The following is an 18,728-nucleotide window of genomic DNA, read 5'->3' as shown; positions in this document are numbered from 1 at the left end:
GCTAGGCTTCTAACCCAAAGAGGCACTATTAATATCCACCCCCCCCCCATAATCATAGCTAGATCAATAAAGAGACAAATTAAGGTTCTGTCATACTCACCTTTCCACATCAGATTTCCTTGGCAATCTAAGAAGAAGAGAAAATGATTAAACACATGTATACTTTCACCAAACTGTGATGTCTTTACTCTGACTCTATTACTACCTTTAATGTTTTGAAAAAACTGAATTAACAGCTTCTACAGATTCAAGTTTGCTACCAAGTCTTTGTACTTACAAATGGTCAGAAATATGGCTGCAAAAGAAAAACCAAAATGAACTTTTCTCTCCATTCAAAATGCTTCAAAAGGTATTGCATGAAGCTCAAACATTTAAAAAACTCAAATCTTACATCAGCATACTATATCATAGAGTAAGACAAAATATTCTTTAAGATCAAATTGGCCACAGATAAGAGTAGTACTTGGTTGCCAGTTTCCTAGTACCTAATGGATACTCAGGTTCTATGCAATAATCCCAACTAAGCATACACTCAAGGGTTTTATGGTAATTACAATGACGTTGCATAGTAGCTAAATGAAAGACCTGCATCACTTGGTTTTTAATTAAACCAGTAAGGTTTTGATTTTTTTGTTAGTTCTCTAGTACTGATAGCCAGCAACCAATCTCAATTTCTTCCTTAATAGGTTACATTATCTAACACTCTTGCATCTACTGATGCTCAGAAAGGGCCTAAACTGCCTACTGAACTGGCACAATCTGTTCATCTCTACCCAGTGGTCCAAGACCCTGAATTGCCCAGCCAACTATACACTCTTCTCTCATCCATCATGTCAGAGGAACAGATGAACTGGAACCATTTCTAAAGGTACAAAGAGGGGAAATTATTAAAATGTGTCTCATAGTTACCTGATATTCTCAGAGAAGACAGTGGATGGAAATAGGTAAAGGCTGGGAGGACCAGCAGACCACAGGGATAAAGCAGAAATTAAGGCCCTATTTTAAAAAACAAATCATAAACCAGGCTGAGCACCACTGGCTCACATCTGTAACTATAGCTTCTCAGGAGGCTGAGATCAGAGGCTCATAGTTCAAAGCCAGCCCACACAGGAAAGTCCATGAGACTCTTTTCTCTAACTAACAGAAAGCTAGAAATATAAAGCTGTGGCTCAAAGTGGTAGAACACTTTATTAGCATTGAGCACAAAAGCTCCAGGACAACACCCAGGCCCTGAGTTCAAGTCCTGGGACCAGCATAAAAAACGAAACTCACAAATAAAAAATAGCCACGGGGGGTTGGGGATATGGCCTAGTGGCAAGAGCGCTTGCCTCGTATACATGAAGCCCTGGGTTCGATTCCCCAGCACCACATATACAGAAAATGGCCAGAAGTGGCGCTGTGACTCAAGTGGTAGAGTGCTAGCCTTGAGCAAAAAGAAGCCAGGGACAGTGCTCATGCCCTGAGTCCAAGGCCCAGGACTGGCAAAAAAAAAAAAAAAATAGCCACAGGGGGCTGAAAATGTGACTTAGTGGTAGAGTGCTTGCATAGCATGCATGAAGGCCTGGGTTCAATTCCTCAGCACCACATAAAGAGAAAAAGCCAGAAGTGGTGCCATGGCTCAAGAGATAGAGTGCTAGCCTTGAGCAAAAAGAAGCCAGGGACAGCACTCAGGCCCTGAGTTCTAAGCCCTCAGGACTGGCCAAAAACAAAACAAAACAAGAAATAGCAATGAGTATGTTCCTCTACATGCAAACACTCCTGAGAATACTTGAGAAGGCACATCTTTTGTCCTCAAGGGAGATAGAGGATAGGTGCAGGCTAGGGGGGAGCAGTGCACAGAAAAAACAAGAACAGGAATGGGAATGTGGCTTAGTGGTAGAGTGCTTACCTAGCATGCATGAAGCCCTGGGTTCGATTCCTCAGTACCACATAAACAGAAAAAGCCAGAAGTGGTGCTATGGTTCAAGTGGTAGAGTGCTAGCCTTGAGCAAAAAGAAGCCAGGGACAGTGCCAGGCCCTGAGTCCAAGCCCCAGGACTGGCAAAACAAAGAAAGAAAAAAAAAAAGAAATTAAGTAACTAGGCTGGGTGCTGGTGGCTACATCTGTAATCCTAGCTGAGGACCGCAGATGGTGGGTCAAGTGGTAGAGTATCATCCTTGAGCAGAGAAAGCTAAGCAAAAGCATGAACCTTGAGTTCAAGTCCCAGCATTGGCACCAAAAAATAAAAATAAAAACTTGCCTCAGAGATGCTAAAAGTATCATTTCACATCAGACGTGCTATCATTTCAGGGACAATGGAGAGGCTTTGCTGCCTGTTTATCCTTCCCCTCAGTGCTTCCTAATAACCCATTTGAAATTCTTTTGTGAAAAGAAACTCACAGTGTAGGATAAAAGCCCTAAAATACAAATGTTGGAAGAAGTATAAAGCATAGTTACTTATTTATGCCAAATACAGCAAAACAAGTTTACATGATTGAGATCCTAGCATTTTCTGATTTTAAATCAGGTTTAGAAGAACAGAATATCTGGTAGTTGGAGCCTCTAATCCTAGCTACTCAGGAGGCTGAAATCAGAGGATGTGGTTCAAAGCCAGCCCAGAAAAGAAAGTCCATGGGACTCTTATTTACAATTAGCTACCAAAAAGCCAGAAATAGAGCTGTGGCTCAAGTGGCAGAGCACTAGTTTTGAACATAAAAGCACAGGGACAGTGCTCAGGCCCTGAGTCCAAGCCCCAGGACTGGCCAAAAAAAAAAAAAAGAAGCCAGGGACAGTGCCAAGGACAGCACTGAGGCCCTGAGTTCAAGCCTCACAACTGCCAAAAAAAAAAAAGGGTGGACACACTAGAAACTTTCAAGGTAAGTTCCTAAACTAATCTGGGGTATTGCAAGTAAAAATGAAAGCAATTAAAAAGACTTTTCTCCTCAAATTATCATGGTTTAGGGGCTGGAAAAATGTGTCAAGTGGCCACAGTGTTTGCCTAGAAAGCACAAAGCCCAGAGTTCAAACTCCAGTACCATGAAAATTATCTATGGTTTAGCTTGGCTCCGTGGCTCAGCTCACGCCTGTAATCCTAGCTCCTCAAGAGACTAAGAACTGATTGTGATTTGAAGCCAGCCTGGGCAGGAAACTTCTGAGACTCTAATCTCCAATAAACTACTCAAAAAAGCTGAAGTGGTGCTGTTGCAACTCAAGTGGTAGAATGCTTGCCTTGAGCAAAATAAGCTAGCCCAGAGTTCAAGCCCAAGACTGGAAAAAAAATTATCCATGGTTTATGATGAAACTTTTGAAAAATCACTCACTCATGTACTAAATTTAGTAAACAGTTAAGCCCCAAGTATGTGCCAGCCATTGTTTCAAGCCCTGAGGAAAGCAGCAAACAAATCAAATTCCCTGTCCTGATGGAGCTAATATTCTAGTGATGCTAAATGGAGACCAATATCTTAATGTCAGGTAAATGTTACAGAGAAAACAAAGCACTAAGAAGAGGCAGAAAAGGGCAGAATACTATTATACAGGTGGTAAGGGAAAGTCTGCCTTGCTCAGTTTTATGTGGACTAAGAGCTAAAGGAAATCAGAAGGAAAACCACAGATTTCTGGGGAAAGAGAAAAGGCTCCAAATTGGGAGTGTATAGGGAACTATCAAGATGGCTAGTTTAGTTGCAACAAAATAAGCAAGAAACGAGCATTAATTAGGGCATGAATTAAAGAAGTGCTGGTGAGAAGACATAGACCACATAGGCCCTTGAAAGTAAAAATGCCCACATGGTCATTATTATTAACAGCAAGAGTCATGGGTTGACATTTTATAGTCATTGTATATATAGGTGAGTATAAAGACTAAATGCCAGACATCTTTGGCTCAGGCCTGTAATCCTAGGTACAGGAGGAGGCAGAGATCTGAGGATCAAGACTCAAAGCCAACTCCAGCAGGAAAGCTTAGGAATCTCTCATCTCCAATTAAGCTGGAAGTGGAGCTGTGGCTCAAGTGGTAAGCACTGAGCAAAAAAACAAAACAAAACAAAACAAAACCTCAGGGACAGGATATCCGGGCCCTCAGTTCAAGCCCCAGGACTGGCACAAAAAATAAAATAAAATAAAGACTTCAAGTGAGCTAGAGAATGACTGGAAGGTTTTGAGCAGAGAAGATTTAAAAGGCTCATCCTGATAAATTTCATGGACAAGAAGCAGTGGAGCAACAAGCAAGGTTATGTAAAAATACAAATGAGTACAGTATTTCAGAACACAGGTAAAGGACAAAGTGGCTTGGACCTACACTTAATGGAAATGTTGAGAAGTGGTAAGAATCTAAAGTCAGAGATGACAGGACTTGCTGATATACTCTGGCTGTAGAACTTGAAGAAAGAAGAGCCAGGAATTACTCTAAAATTTTTTGCCTGAACAACAGGAAGAATGGAGATAGTATTCAGTGATAGAAAAGCAGTTTTGTTTTGGAGGGGGGGAAGATAGAAGGAGTCAAACAGCATCAGGAGTTTGGGTTTGGACTTGGTATATTGAAACACTCATGAAATGCCTTTTGAGACCAGATATGTAGCTCAAGCTGGGCTTGAATTTGCTATGGATATACTTATTCTACAGCAATAAAACAGATTAAACCAAGCCCTAAAATAGTAAAACACAATTCAAGAATATCTACCAATCCTATATGGAAAAATAAATCCATGGGCCATACATAGGACAGGACCTTCCCATAAGTGAAACTTCCTCAAGAATGCTTTTTAAAAAATAAAATCCTCTAATAAGCAGTTCAGAGAAATATATTGCTAAAATAATATATAACCATAAGATTTATTTTAAACACCTTTAACTCTATCCTTTTCAACGAAGTCACAGTACAACAAAACTAAGTGGCAAGATTTTACAAGTGAAACCTACTGTAATTCTTTGAGTCATGTGCAAACACATATTTTAAGTCTCTAGGAACAAATTGCCACACAGTATTTCAGCTTACTATGTGAATACTAATGTTCTTCATTTGAAAGCCATGACCTGAAATCTTACAACAAAGAAAAACTAACCCAGACAAAAACTAATCCTGACTTTTTGTAAACCTGAGCTATGAGACTGAAAATGGAGATCCAAATTTTAAGTGTACCTGTCCTTTTGGTACCAAGTCATTAGTGTATTCTAAATCTATTCCTTGGGGATTAGCACCCTAATGGTGCCCTAAGGCATTTCATAGGTAACTATGTGCTTGAAATAACAGCAGATTAGGTACAAAAATATTTTACTTTCAGTAAATCCGTACGAACTTCACTTTCAAACGTTTCAAAAAAAAAAAAAAGAATTCTGGCATCTAAACCGTTGTTAGGTTGTCTTAAACGATCTCCTGCATTCAGATCATCAGAAACCATTACAACACATCTTTAAAATGTATTGTCAAGAGACTGTTAAACAAATTTCCCGTCTTTGGGATTTATTTCCCCCAGTTCCAATATTATGTATTCTCAAATTCTAAGCTCTATTCTTGAACTCAGCCAAGAGTCTATAATAGAGTTGTGCTGGGAACTCAGGACAAAAATCCCAAAGACAATCTTCAATGAAAGTGTAATAAGAAGCCAATTAGCGGGTCTCAACGGCTGCACTGTCAGAAAGACCCACCCTCAATACAAAGCTTCCCTTCCATGTCCCCTGAACCCCCACCTCAAATGCTAGGCTTAGCAGAGCGGAGAAAACGACGGGTGAGGGAGGAGCAAGCACCCGTCTTACCCGGTTGGGCGGGAAGGTGGGGAAGCCTGGTGACCAGGCATGGGTTCGCAGCACTTACAAGTCTGTCAACACCAAGAGCTCCGAGTAGGCCCGGTGCAGCAGAAATTCGATCAGAGTGCTCAGTCGGTAGCCAGGGCTAGCCGCCGCCGCGGCTGCCGCCGCCACAGCAGCTCCTGGAGGAGGTGGTGCTGGGGCAGACGTGGGGCCGCCACTGCCACCGCCGCCGCCTCCAGGCGGGACCAGCTGGTGGTTCTCCAGTTGCACAGGGGCCATGGCAGGGCAGGGCCAGGCTTGGCGCAACGGCCCACGATGCGGCCCTGGAGCCTCAGGGGGACTCGGTCACCGCGCAGGCAGCGGGCGCGGGCAACGGTGGCCTCTGCCTACCGCCGAGCCACCAGCGAACAGGAAGCAGTACTCGGACCGTGGAGGCCCGCCCCCATTTAGTGAGAAGCCCGCCGGGCCCAGGGACGCCAACGGGAGGGGGAGGGGATGGGGGAGGGGATGGGGGCGGGGGAAAGGCAAAGAGGGCGGGGAGGAGGCTGGGCAGCCGCAGCACACTAGCTGCTACTCGGGAGACTGCTCTGTAACAATTTCACCAGGCAGCTTCAGCATCCATGTTGACGGCTCAAAACGGAAGTCGTCAGGCCACAACGGAAGAAGAACGTGCGAGCAGCCTGCCGAAAGTAACCGGCAATGGCTCCCCCCGCAGCCCTGCGTCGGAGCCTTTACAAGGAAGGCGGGCGCGTGGGAGTGGGGCGGAGCTGGAGCGTGGGCGGGAAAACGGAAAAGAGGAGCCGGTGGCACCGGAAGCGAGGGTGACGGCAGTACCGGCCGCGTCCTGATGGACGTAAGCACTTGCCTGGAGCCTTAGCCGCACCCCCTCCCCTAACGTCTTAAAAGACCAACAATGTCCCGTGGAGACCGTCTTCGCATTCTAAGTGAGTCACTTAGACGGTCGTAGAGGTTTTCCCTAGATGTTCGTGAGTTCCGTTTCTAGTATCGCGAAGAAATCGCACCGGCCTCGCGCTCCCGGTTGCCAAGCCCCTGGCCACGCCCCTTGCTCCGCCTACCGGCGTTCGTGCCGTGCTGCGGCTCGAATGTGGCCTTGCACCTTTTTTTTTTCTGAGCTGTGGAAAAACGTGCAATCGATTCTAGGACCGGGGATGGGGCCAGGGCCGCTTGGCAAAATCTAATTTTGACAGAGTGGAACCTATGCAGAGCTCAGAGCTCGTTAATGTCACTCAAATTCTGCCTAGCCAGCCCTTAAATCCTTTACCATGAGCGCTAGGGTTTTGTCCCTGCCCTGCCTTTCAAAGCCAGAGCTTTCAGTGAAGCTATTGCCACTCCCTTCCCACTCCCTCCTCCACTCTGTTGCTTCTAAATTCACGCTTAGTATTTTGTGGCTGTTTTTCAGCCTTGGCTGCGCTTTGGAATCACCTGGTGGCCTTTTAACAAAAACTACTTAAGCCTCATGGGTACCATCCCCTGAGGATGTCGATGTAATAATTAGTCTGGTGTGAGGTCTGGGCTTGGGGATTTCGGGAAGTTTCCCAAGTGATTCTCATGTGCAACTCACGTAAAAATTTACTGTTTAAATGGAATCGTGACCCTTTCCCTTTAGCATCAATAATTTGTACAAAGGATTTCGCTTTGACATGTCTGTATACGAGTACTGATCAGACACTCTTCAGTCTGTCACTGGCCTCTAGTTTCTCCCTCCTCTCCTCAAACAAACCCAAGTAAGTTTCATTGTTACAATTTTAATCATCCCTTTGAAGCCTCATCTAAAGTGGAAGATTGCTTCTATTTTACCCTTAATGTTGCAAAATATTACTCTTGTTCATTTAGAGCCAAGGTTAGGAGTGTCCTGCCCAGGAAATTTTTTGATACATGACAGACATACAGATATGGCTATTTCTGTTGGGCTGCCTTCAGCCATCTTCCTGTATTGGTAATTTTATATGGGAAGGGAATGATGTGATAAATATCCAAATGTTCCTTAGCAGAAAAAAAAAGTTCCCCCAGCTGGGTGCCAGTGGCTCATGCCTGTAATTCTAGCTACCCAGGAGGCTGAGATCAGGATAGCGGTTCAATACCAGCCCCCCACCCCCACCCCGAAAAGTCTGTGAGACTCTTATCTCCAATTAACCACCAGAAAACTGGAAGTGGTACTGTGGCTCAAAGTGGTAGAGTGCCAGCCTTGAGTGGAAAAAGCTCAGGGACAGCACCCACACCTTGAGTCCAAGCCCCACAAACAGCAACAACAACAACAAGTTCCCCTGATCAGAATAATAACTTTTGCTGGTAGCTGGTGTTTCACACCTGTAATCCTAGCTGTAAGGTCCAACCCGGGAGGGCTAGCTAAGGAGGGTGAGATCCAAGTAACACGGCTTGAAACCAGCCCAGGCAGGAATGTTTATGAGACTCTTATCTCCAATTAACCACCCAAAAGCCAAAGGAGAGCAGTGGCTCTAGTGGTAGAGCACTAGCCTTTAGCAAGAAGAAGCTCAGGGATGGCACCCAGACCCTGAGATCAAGCCTCAGGGCTGGTGTTCCTACCAGTTCACACATCCACAAACAATAATGGTAATAATAGCTTTTACTTGTTTCTTTTGACACAAGGTGTTCTCCTTATGTTGGAACATAAGGTCTGGAACTCAAGTTCCTCCTGCCTCAGCTGGAGGAATGTGTATGTGCTGTTTCTGTGTCATGACTATTGTCAGTATTGCTACAAATAGGAGTGCAGACATCTCTGGTATACTGACTTCATTTCTTTTTTTTTTTTTTTTTTTTGGCCAGTCCTAGGCCGTGAACTCAGGGCCTGAGCACTGTCCCTGGCTTCTTTTTGCTCAAGGCTAGCACTCTGCCACTTGAGCCACAGCACCACTTCTGGCCATTTTCTGTATATGTGGTGCTGGGGAATCGAACCCAGGGCCTCATGTATACGAGGCAAGCACTCTTGCCACTAGGCCATATTCCCAGCCCCTGACTTCATTTCTTTTCCATACATATCCAAAGTCTTTTTAGAGACCTCCATTATTGTTTGCAAAAGCTGTACTAATCTATATTATTACCATCCATAGGGTTTTGTTGTTGTTTTTGCCTGAGCACTGTCCCTGGCTTCTTTTTGCTCAAGGCTAGCACTCTACCACTTGAGCCATAGCGCCAATTACGGCTTTTTCTGTTTATGCAGTGCTGAGGAATGGAACCCAGGGCTTAGAGCATGCTAGGCAAGCACTCTACCACTAAGCCACATTCCCAGCCCATGCTTCTTATTTTCTTCATTTTTATTATTATTTTGGTATTGGTTTTGAGACAGGATACTGATGTGTATCCTAGGCTAGATGGCTGCAAATTTCAGTCTTCCTCCCTCAGCCTTTCTGAATGACAGCGATACAGGCATGAACCACCACACCTGGCTTCATTGTAGTTTTAATTTACACAGAGATCAAATTTTATATTAGGTGGAATTGGGCCATTTCCTTTGCATTTGTGACATGTTTCATTGAAGTTTATTTTCCCTTTGAGTCTATCACATCTCAGATAGTTTCAGCACAACTGCTGTAATATTTCCTTAGCTCTTAAATTGACTTAAATACCTTCGATGTTTCATTAAGTCAGTCATATTTTGACAAAAGTAACAGCAAATTGCAAAATATGCATGAGAAGGAGGGAAGGAGGCATTTCCTTTTTTGATGGAAAATAAAATTGGACTGCATATGATTTTCATTTTTAATATATAACTGCTGCTCAGACACAAAAAGGTAAAAGGGGACTTGAAAAGTGATATTTTTTTTCTTTTTGTAATATTACAATCAATTCCTCCAAAATAGGGGTAGGAAGTAAGGACATTATGTTCATACTGAAATTGAGGGAAAGAACTCACAATATTGTGGGCATGGTCTGACCGTCCTAGATAAAACAAGAACACTTTAATGGCTTTGAATTTGGACTACAATCTATACTTCTTACTGTGGCCTCTAAAGTGATATGCAGAATGGCCTTTATCTACTGTTCCATTTACCCTTGCATCCTGGTGTTTTCCCCTCACCACACTGGATCTAATACACACCATTCTGTTTCACCTGTTCTTTGTGTCAGATGAGACAGAGTAGATGAATCTGTCTCTCCCTGGTTCACTGGGGCAAAAGTTGAGTACAGTTAAGCATTGCTAAACACTATTAAGTACTGTTAAATACTATTAGAATTATTGATTCTGTATTGAACTCTTCTTAAATCTTTAATGTATATAGCCCTTTTAATGTTTTCTGTGAATGATTTAAACTATCAAGAACAGGCCTTTTACCTGTCTTTCCCTTATGGCGGGCTGCCCTGAGAGGAGGACTGTCAGCCAAGCAGCCCCTCTCTTTGGCAACCCCCATACTGTCCTCAAGGCAACGTGGATGTTTTGAATACTCTATGAGTGCCTTGAGGAAACTGCACTGCTACTACAGCTACTTGCTGCCGAAGCACAACTCTGGCTCCAAAAGGCACTGTTTCATCTATAACTATTTTAAACATCTTGTGCAGGTCTTCTTACCATCATAAGCCTCAGTGAACTCTAGCACTCATTTTTACTCAGGTCAGATGGGAATAACTTCTGGTAGCCAAGCAGAAACCTTTGCATTAAGGCCTATGCTATGATTGGTACAAACACATTTCCTCATTTGCACGGAGAGCTAAGCCTTGATTAGTGAAAGCATCCCTTATTTTCAAGGAGAACGGCAAACATGATTGGCCCAAGCATAATCCCTCATTTGCATGAAGGACTGAGCCATGATTGACACATTTTCTCATTGCACAAAGAGCTGTATCATAATTGTTATAAACACAATCCCTCATTTGCAGGAGGGTATCTTTGTGAAATATAAGTAGGATGGGATTTTGTCTGAGTCAGGTTATTCCTGACGGGGTTTTGTGTTATATGAATAAATAAAAAGTGAGTTATTTTTAACGCTGTGACAATGAATGAGGATAAAATGAAAGGCACCCCCAAATTCATTCCCCTGAATTTGAACCAATATAAGGGAGAGCTGAGAGATTAGTAATAACCCTAGCACCTCAGAATGAGATTTTTTCCTCATGCAAATGCAGAGTCTATAAAGGCAGATGGATGGATGGATGAATGATGGATCGGTGGATGGATGGATGGATGGATGGATAGATAGATAGAGAGATAGATAGATAATGCATTAACTAGAATTAGTCACATAACTGGGAAAAATCCTTCCTTTGTGCTTAGAGAGGAAATGAAATGGTTTGATGAACATATTACATTGTTATTACAACAATATTAAACCTTTTCTCCTTAGAGCACAACCTCTGAATTCAGAATGCTTACATTCAAATCTTTCCTCTATACCTACTGTCAGTTCTCTATCAAGTCACTTCACTTCTCTTGGTCTCAGTTTCCACAACTATAATAACTATGGATTATTACATATTTACTTCAGAGAATGATCATGAAGAATACAATAATTTGCATTTGTAAAGGGCTTAAGACTATAAGTGATTTGTAAATGTTAACTCCTTTTTGTGTGTGTGCCATCCCTGGAGCTTGAACTCTAGGCCTGGGCACCGTCTTTGAGCTTTTGTGCTCAAGGCTAGTACTTTATCACTTGAATCAGAGCTCCACCTCTGGCTTTTTAGTGGCTAATTGGAGATAAGAGTCTCATAGGGCTGGGAATACAGCCTAATGGTAGAGTGTTTGCCTTGTGTACATGAAGCTCTGAGTTTTATTCCTCAGCACCACGTATATAGAAAAAGCCAGAAGTGGCACTGTGGTTCCAGTGGTAGAGTGCTAGCCTTGAGCAGAAAAAAGCCAGGAGCAGTGCTCAGACCCTGAGTTCAAGCCCCAGGACTGGCAAAAAAAAAAAACAAATAAAAGAAAAGAGTCTCATAGACTTTGTTGCATAGGGAGGATTACAAGCATAAGCCACTAATGCCTAGCTCTTATCTTTTACTATCATGATCATTTAGGAACAATAAATCTTGTATTTATTTATCTAAGAAACTCTTAGCTTTCTATCTTCTTCTGCCTTTGTGTGGCTATCTTTGATATCCATAGCATCTAGCATAGTATCTAGCTGTTGGCTGTGATGAGTGAATGAGACAAGTTTACTCTTTCATTTATGCACTTTCAGGCTGGGAATATGGCCTAGTGGTGGAGTGCTTGCCTCGTACTCATTTATGCGCTTTCATTCTACTTATACTACATTAACTTTTATAGGATTAAGATTGACTTGTGGGGCTGGGAATATGGCGTAGTGGCAAGAGTGCTTGCCTCATCTACATGAAGCCCTGGGTTCAATTCCTCAGCACCACATATAAGGAAAAAGCTAGAAGTGGCGCTGTGGCTCAAGTGGTAGAGTGCTAGTCTTGAGCAAAAAGAAGCCAGGGACAGTGCTCAGGCCCTGAGTCCAAGCCCCAGGACTGGCAAAAAAAATTGGCTTGTGCTGGGCTCTGGTGGCACATGCCTGTAATCCTAGCTACTCTGCAAGCTTCAGTTTACAATTTGAAGCTATGGGGCAGTATCTAGGCCCCAGTACTGGCACAAAAAGAAAAAAAAAAAGATTGATTTACATTTGTTTGCAAAAACTGAAGAACTAGGAGTTCTTTCAAAGTAATTCAGGGAAAAAATGTTGGAGGGGCAAATGAAACAATATTGTCACAATATTGACAATTAGGGCTGGGAATGTGGGTCTGTGGTAGAGTGCTTGCCTAGCATACATGAAGCCTTAGGTTTGATTCCTCAGTACCACATCCAGAGAAAAAGCCAGAGGTGGAGCTGTGACGCAATTAGTAGAGTGCTAGCCTTGAGCAAAAGAAGCTCAGGGACAGTGCCTGTTCTCAGGCCCTGAGTTCAAGCCCCAGAACTGGCAAAAAAAAGGAAAAGAGAATATTGGCAATTATTAAGCCCATCATGGGGGCTTGTTAAACCGTTTCTACTCTGTCTTTAAGAATATATTTCAAGGGGCTGGGAATATGGCCTAGTGGTAGAGTGCTTGCCTCATATACATGAAGCCCTGGGTTCGATTCCTCAGCACCACATATATAGAAAAAGCCAGAAGTGGGGCTGTGGCTCAAGTGGTAGAGTGCTAGCCTTGAGCATAAAGAAGCCAGGGACAGTGTTCAGGCCCTGAGTCTAAGCCCCAGGACTGGCCCAAAACAAAAAATAAAAACAAACAAGAATATATTTCAAAAAAAAGCTAAAAGAAAAACTGGAGCCTGACAATTGTGGCCTACATCTGTAATCCTAGTTGCTTAGGAGGCTGAGATTTGAGGATTGAAGTTGGAAGTCAAAGTAGGCAAGAAAGTCCATGAGACTCTTATCTCCAACTAACCACCAAAAAAAGCCAGAAGTAGAGCTGTGAACCAAGTGGTAGAGTGCTGCCTTGAGCAGAAAAGCTCATGGATAGCACTCAGGACCTGAGTTCAAGCCCCAGGACTGGCACAAAAAAATAATACTCAGGCCCTGCACTTGTGGGTTTACACCTGTAATCCTAAACTACCCCGGATTCTGAGATCTGCAGGATGGCAGTTCACAGCCAGCCTGGGCAGAAAAGTCTGTTAGATTCTATTCAAACTTAAACAGGGGGAAAAAAAACAGAGCTGGATATGTGGCTTAAGTCGTAGAGCACCAGTCAAGCAAGCTACAGTGCCCTGAGTTCAAATCCTAAATCATTTACACAGAAAAATTATAACCTTGAAATTTTCATAGCTATGCTAAAATCCAATATCTTATAAATAAGTAATGCTCAGCGAGTAAATAAGGGAAGAAGAAAAGGGGAAGTGCAGTTAGAAATAAAAAAGAGAAGGATCTATTTAGAATCCAACTACTGAATTCTCACTTAGGGGATGAAAAAATCTCACCCTAACTTGTTCTGTCTTTTTTAGGGAAGCCCCCAACCTCTGGAGGGCAAGAAGTAAAGCTACCACCCACTGGCTTTGAAAGGAGACAAGATCAACTCAGCTAACAACAGGGATGTCCGCATGATCGCTCACTCCCATGCCCCTAAGTCTCATGGAGTGAGAGATTTGATGCACAGTGAGTTGCACTCAACTGAAAAACCAGAATCCAATGTTTTAGGTTTTTAATTCTATCAAGTAGGTTGAAACTAATTTAGCTTGGTGCCTATAGGAGGAAAGAGCTGAGAGGGGATGCCCAGACAAGCAATCCTGCTATTGTGAGAGTGTCAGACATGCTGACTAATGCTGCTGTCCTGAGGGTATTTCAGCCATAGCAAATTAATTGAGCTCTGGCCATGTTCATCAGGTGAGGGTGGATGTGATAAATCCTGCAGTCTAGCCACATTGCCCATTGCAGCTGCTGCCTGACTAAGGTAGGTGGACAAGATATCTGGCCATGCCAAATGGGTCTAGCATGGGCTGGGTCTAGCAAACAAAAAAAAAACATTAAATGGGACCCTGTAATTTCCCCTCACCTCTGCAAATGGCAGGGTTATTTCACTCTTCATGACCACCATGTCTGCCTTTACTCAGCCATCACCAACCTCCACTCAGATAAATGAATGCTCTTGGGGACTGGGCAATATGGTAGAATTTTCCATAAGCAAAGTCCTTCCTCTTTAACATTGCCCAAGAATGTACTCTAGGGGTATGCTAGTGTTCCTGCATTTCACCAGCTCATCATTATCATCATTATTACCATTATGTACTTGTCTATGCTTTGTCTTTGGGTTTAGACTTAACCTGAGTGCTGTCCCTGAGCTTTTGTGCTACTTGAACCACAGCACCATTTCTGACTTTGGGAGAACTAATTGGAGTTAAGAGTCCAACAGACTTTCCTATCCAGACTGTCTTTGAACCACAATCTTCAGATCTCGGCTTCCTGAGTAGCTAGGGTTACAGGTATCAGCCACCAGTACCCAGCTGACCAACTCATTATTAGCCTTGTGCCATTGACCTTCCAAATCCAACAACTACCAAATGGTAGCAGAAGCCAAAGGTTGCCATCACCTACTTCTGTTGTCTACCTGCCACCTTACAACAGAGTCACATTGAAATACATAGCATCTATGTATGCAGATGGCATAAGAAATCTCCCTAAAAACTGTTAAACAATAGTGGGTGGAAGGTGGGGAAAGAGAGTAATAGAGCAGATTATTCTGATTATAGTATGAGCATGTGTGAAATACCATGGTGGTAACCCCTTGGTATTTTTAATATACAATAAAAAAAAAGAGTGACTGGCAAGTAAAACAGGTTCTGTGGGGGAAAAGTACCAACCAGGGAATAGAGACTGTGAGATTGTGGTTCAAAGCCAGGCAGGAAAGTCCATGAGACTCTTTATTTCCAATTAAATATGAAAAAGCCTCAAGTAGAGCTGTGGCTTAAGTGGTAGAGGGCTAGCCTTGAGCAAAAATGCTCAGAGAGAGCACCCAGTCCCTGAGTTCAAGCCCTAGGACCAGCACACACACACACACACACACATACACACAGAATAAGGGAGGATAAGAGAACAGGGAGTGAGTTTGATGGGGATGCATTATATACATGTGTGGAAATGCCATAATTAAACCCTTCTTGAGTAAATAACATTTGCTAATTAAAAAAATGTCTTAAAGGGCTGGAGATATGGCCTAATGGTAGAGTGCTTACCTTGCATACATGAAGCCCTGGGTTTGATTCCTCAGCACCACATATATAGAAAAAGCCAGAATTGGCGCTGTGGCTCAAGTGGCAGAGTGCTTGCTAGCCTTGAGCAAAATGAAGCCAGGGACAGTGCTCAGGCCCTGAGTCCAAGGCCCAGGACTGGCCAAAAAAAAAAAAAAAAAAAAGAAAGAAAGAAACAGAAGTAGCTGGAAATTGTCAGGGCAGAGTAGCAGATGTGAAATGCCGGTCTCTCTTCTGCCAAGTACATAGCACTCTTAAAATACTTAGTACTGATAATCACAGATGTTTGAGGGAAAGGAAAAAATGTTTCCATTTTTATTAGCACCAGGCTTGTACGAAGAGATTTCTTTCTGGCATCCATTTATACAGTGTACCTTATCAGACTTTTCATTCACTCATCCTCCTCCCCTTCCCAAGCCAATCTCAGCTGACTTCTAGTTCCATTTTCATACATGTAATAAAGTATTGTATTTATAATAAAGTATTCATGTTCACCCTCCTTTACCCTTTCCATTCATCTCTCCCCTACTAGTTCCTCTCCCACCAGGACCTATTTTAATCCCTGTCTTTTTTTTAGTGTAATGCTCATTGCTCAAAGGGGTTTCAGCAGGGTATTTCACACATGTGTATGTAGTACTTTAATCAGATTTATCCAACCCTTCCCCTACCTTGCTTATCCTCACATTCTCCATCACCTCCACTTTTAGTATTCAACAGCAACAAAGGAAAAAGTTCATAAACTTTGGAAAATATAAACAAGTTAAATAATGGCCTTGGTTATTACAGTTGTAAGAATGCCTTCTGCAGATTCTAATCTATAAAATTACTGCAAGCCAGTATTCTGGTTTAGAGGCAACTAAGGCCAAACTGCAATATTTCAACTTTCTAAATTTCCTACATTAGTTTCACAGGCCCAATAAGTTGTTAGTGTTTCCATAAAATGTTGACTATTGGGCTGGGGATATGGCCTAGTGGCAAGAGTACTTGCCTCATATACATGAGGCCCTGGGTTCAATTCCCCAGCACCACATATACAGAAAATGGCCAGAAGTGGCACTGTGGCTCAAGTGGCAGAGTGCTAGCCTTGAGCAAAAGGAAGCCAGGGACAGTGCTCAGGCCCTGAGTCCAAGCCCCAGGACTGGCCAAAAAAAAAGTTGAATATTGCAAAATGTAAAATAGTATTTTACTACGCAATTTCCATGACAGGTATCTTTAGAAAGGGTTTACGCTGGCATCAGTGGTTCACATCTGTAATCCTAGTTACTCAGAAAGCTGAGATATGAAGATCATAGTTCAAAGCCAGCACAGGCAGGTAAGTCCATCAGATTCTTGTCTCCAGTTAACCACCGAAAAGTCACGTGAGAAGCTGTGGCTTGAGGGGAAAAAAAACCCACCTCAAGAACAGTACCCAGCTGCTGGGCACTGGTAGCTCATACCTGTAATCCTAGCTACTCAGGAATCTGAGATCTGAGGACCATGGTTCAAAGCCAGCCAGGGCAAGAAAGTCCATGAGACTCTTTTCTCCATTTAACCACCAGAAAAACCAGAAGTGACGCTGTGTCTCAAAGTGGTAGAGCCCTACCCTTAAGCTTAAGAACTCAGGGACATGCCCAAGCCCCAAGTTCAAGCCCCATAACCACCAACAACAAAAAGAACAGTACCTTGGACTGGCCCCCATAAGGGGGGGGCGTGTTAAACTTATTTCTTATAAGCCTTTGGATTCTAAGGGCTTAATAGTAAAAATTCAAACTGTAGTTTCCAAATCTAAAGCTAAGGCTTTAAACATTAGCCTGAATTCATTGATAATGTTTGATTACTTGGCCACACACTTTTGGCTGCAAAAAGTGCTTTGGTTTTCTCTGTGTCTGGAGAAAATAACAATTGGCCACTTAAAAAAGATAGAAAAGAACTAAGCCTCTCCATGGTACAATAATTACATAAAATACAACATGTTTCAAGAATATAGATAATTTATCTGTTAAAGAAGTTACTCTTGTTAAAATAGACATTTCAGTGCAGCATATAAATTTTTTGCTCTAATATGCTGACTAGTTATAAAGTTAAGGCCATTTTGTTGTATTTTATCTTTGTGTCCAAATATACCCCACTCAAAATACATTAAGGAGTCACATGGCCAAAAATTGCCAACTAAGATACTCTTTCCACTGAGGCAGCTAATGAGCTAACAAAAACTGTCCTCAGCCTGCAATACATTCAAATCTAGTCAAACAGGAGGTAAGAGAGCAAGCACCTATCATACCCCACACCCCACATTTGTGGCAGCCAAGAGGGCAGAAGCTCCCACTACTGTTTTTTGTTTTTTTCGTTTTGTTTTTTTTGGCCATTCCTGGGCCGTGAACTCAGGGCCTGAGCACTGTCCCTGGCTTCTTTTTGCTCAAGGCTAGCACTCTGCCACTTGAGCCACAGCGCCACTTCTGGCCATTTTCTATATATGTGGTGCTGAGGAATCGAACCCAGGGCCTCATGTATAAGAGGCAAGCACTTTTGCCACTAGGCCATATTCCCAGCCCCAGAAGGAAAACAGAGCCAATACTGTTGCAAGTTGCTGACACCAAAAGGAACAATACACAAACCACCTTCACGACCTACCTATGGTGATGGGTTTACATAGGTCTGTTGGTTTCTGAAGGACTAGCATAGGCATACTTTTGTTCATTCAAATCAAAGCATTCCCAAGCCAAGAGTAACTTCCTGAGCAACTTTTGCCCAAGCCTTATTCAAAGGCACAAGTATTACCTCTAGCAGACTGAGGCAAGCAACAATGATAGAGAAAATAAATGGACCAAAAGACCCAGAAGTTAAGTTTTCTCTTCTTTCTTCCTTTCTTCTTCCTTTTTTCTTTCTTTCCTTTTTTGCCAGTCCTAGGCCTTGAACTCAGGGCCTGGGAGCTGTCCCTAATCTCCTTTTGCTCAAGCCTAGCACTATACCACTTGAGCTACAGCACCACTTCAGGCTTTCTTTTTTTTTTTTGGTGATTAGTTGGGAGATAAAGAGACTCATGGATTTTCCTGCCCAGGGCTTCGGACGTCTATCCTCAGATCTCAGCCTCCTGAGTAGCTAGGATTAGAGGCATGAGCCATGGCACTGGCTTAGAAAGTAGATATGTGGAAGAATAAGGACTTTGAAAGCTCCCATGGATATCTGAAGATCAGGAACACATGCGTGCCCAGAGCTGAATCTATGTTCAGAAAAGAACTTTTCAGACTCAAGCTTTCATCTCGGACTGGCCATTAGGTTCCAAGCCAGCAGGATGTGATGGTTAAGGCAGGGTTGTAAATGGCTCAAGTAAACACTGACTGCTTCAATATACAGTACACACACACACACACACACACACACACACA

The 18,728-nt window shown here is 43.0% G+C and overlaps 2 protein-coding genes across 4 annotated transcripts in view; one reads left to right on the top strand and one right to left on the bottom strand.

Moving 5' to 3' along the window:
* Window positions 1–6,194, bottom strand: part of Med14 (mediator complex subunit 14) — an 85,839-nt gene extending 79,645 nt beyond the window's left edge. For all 3 annotated transcript variants that reach the window (XM_048335608.1, XM_048335610.1, XM_048335609.1), the window contains exons 1-2: window positions 5,786–6,194; window positions 101–127 (exon numbers count right to left, since the gene is read on the bottom strand). In XM_048335608.1, coding sequence (XP_048191565.1) covers window positions 101–127; window positions 5,786–6,000 — 242 coding nt within the window. In that variant the 5' untranslated portion in view covers window positions 6,001–6,194. The remainder of the gene's footprint in view (window positions 1–100; window positions 128–5,785) is intronic.
* LOC125343175 (serine/threonine-protein phosphatase 1 regulatory subunit 10-like) lies at window positions 5,999–13,731 on the top strand. Its single transcript, XM_048335440.1, has 2 exons — window positions 5,999–6,574; window positions 13,624–13,731. Exons 1-2 carry the CDS (start codon window positions 5,999–6,001, stop codon window positions 13,654–13,656), a joined length of 609 nt encoding a protein of 202 aa, XP_048191397.1. The 3' UTR covers window positions 13,657–13,731.
* Window positions 13,732–18,728: the final 4,997 nt, after the last annotated feature.

Source organism: Perognathus longimembris, chromosome 28 (assembly GCF_023159225.1).
Source record: "Perognathus longimembris pacificus isolate PPM17 chromosome 28, ASM2315922v1, whole genome shotgun sequence".
Lineage (NCBI taxonomy): Eukaryota > Metazoa > Chordata > Mammalia > Rodentia > Heteromyidae > Perognathus > Perognathus longimembris.
This window is presented reverse-complemented; position numbering and strand designations above follow the sequence as displayed.

What these genes read in the sequence shown, in the direction of transcription:
- LOC125343175 (XM_048335440.1), top strand. Translation starts at nt 5,999, where the DNA reads ATGGCAGGGCAGGGCCAGGCTTGGCGCAACGGCCCACGATGCGGCCCT. An exon ending in CCGGCCGCGTCCTGATGGAC is followed by an intron (nt 6,575 to 13,623) that starts GTAAGCACTTGC and finishes TGTCTTTTTTAG; the next exon opens with GGAAGCCCCCAACCTCTGGA.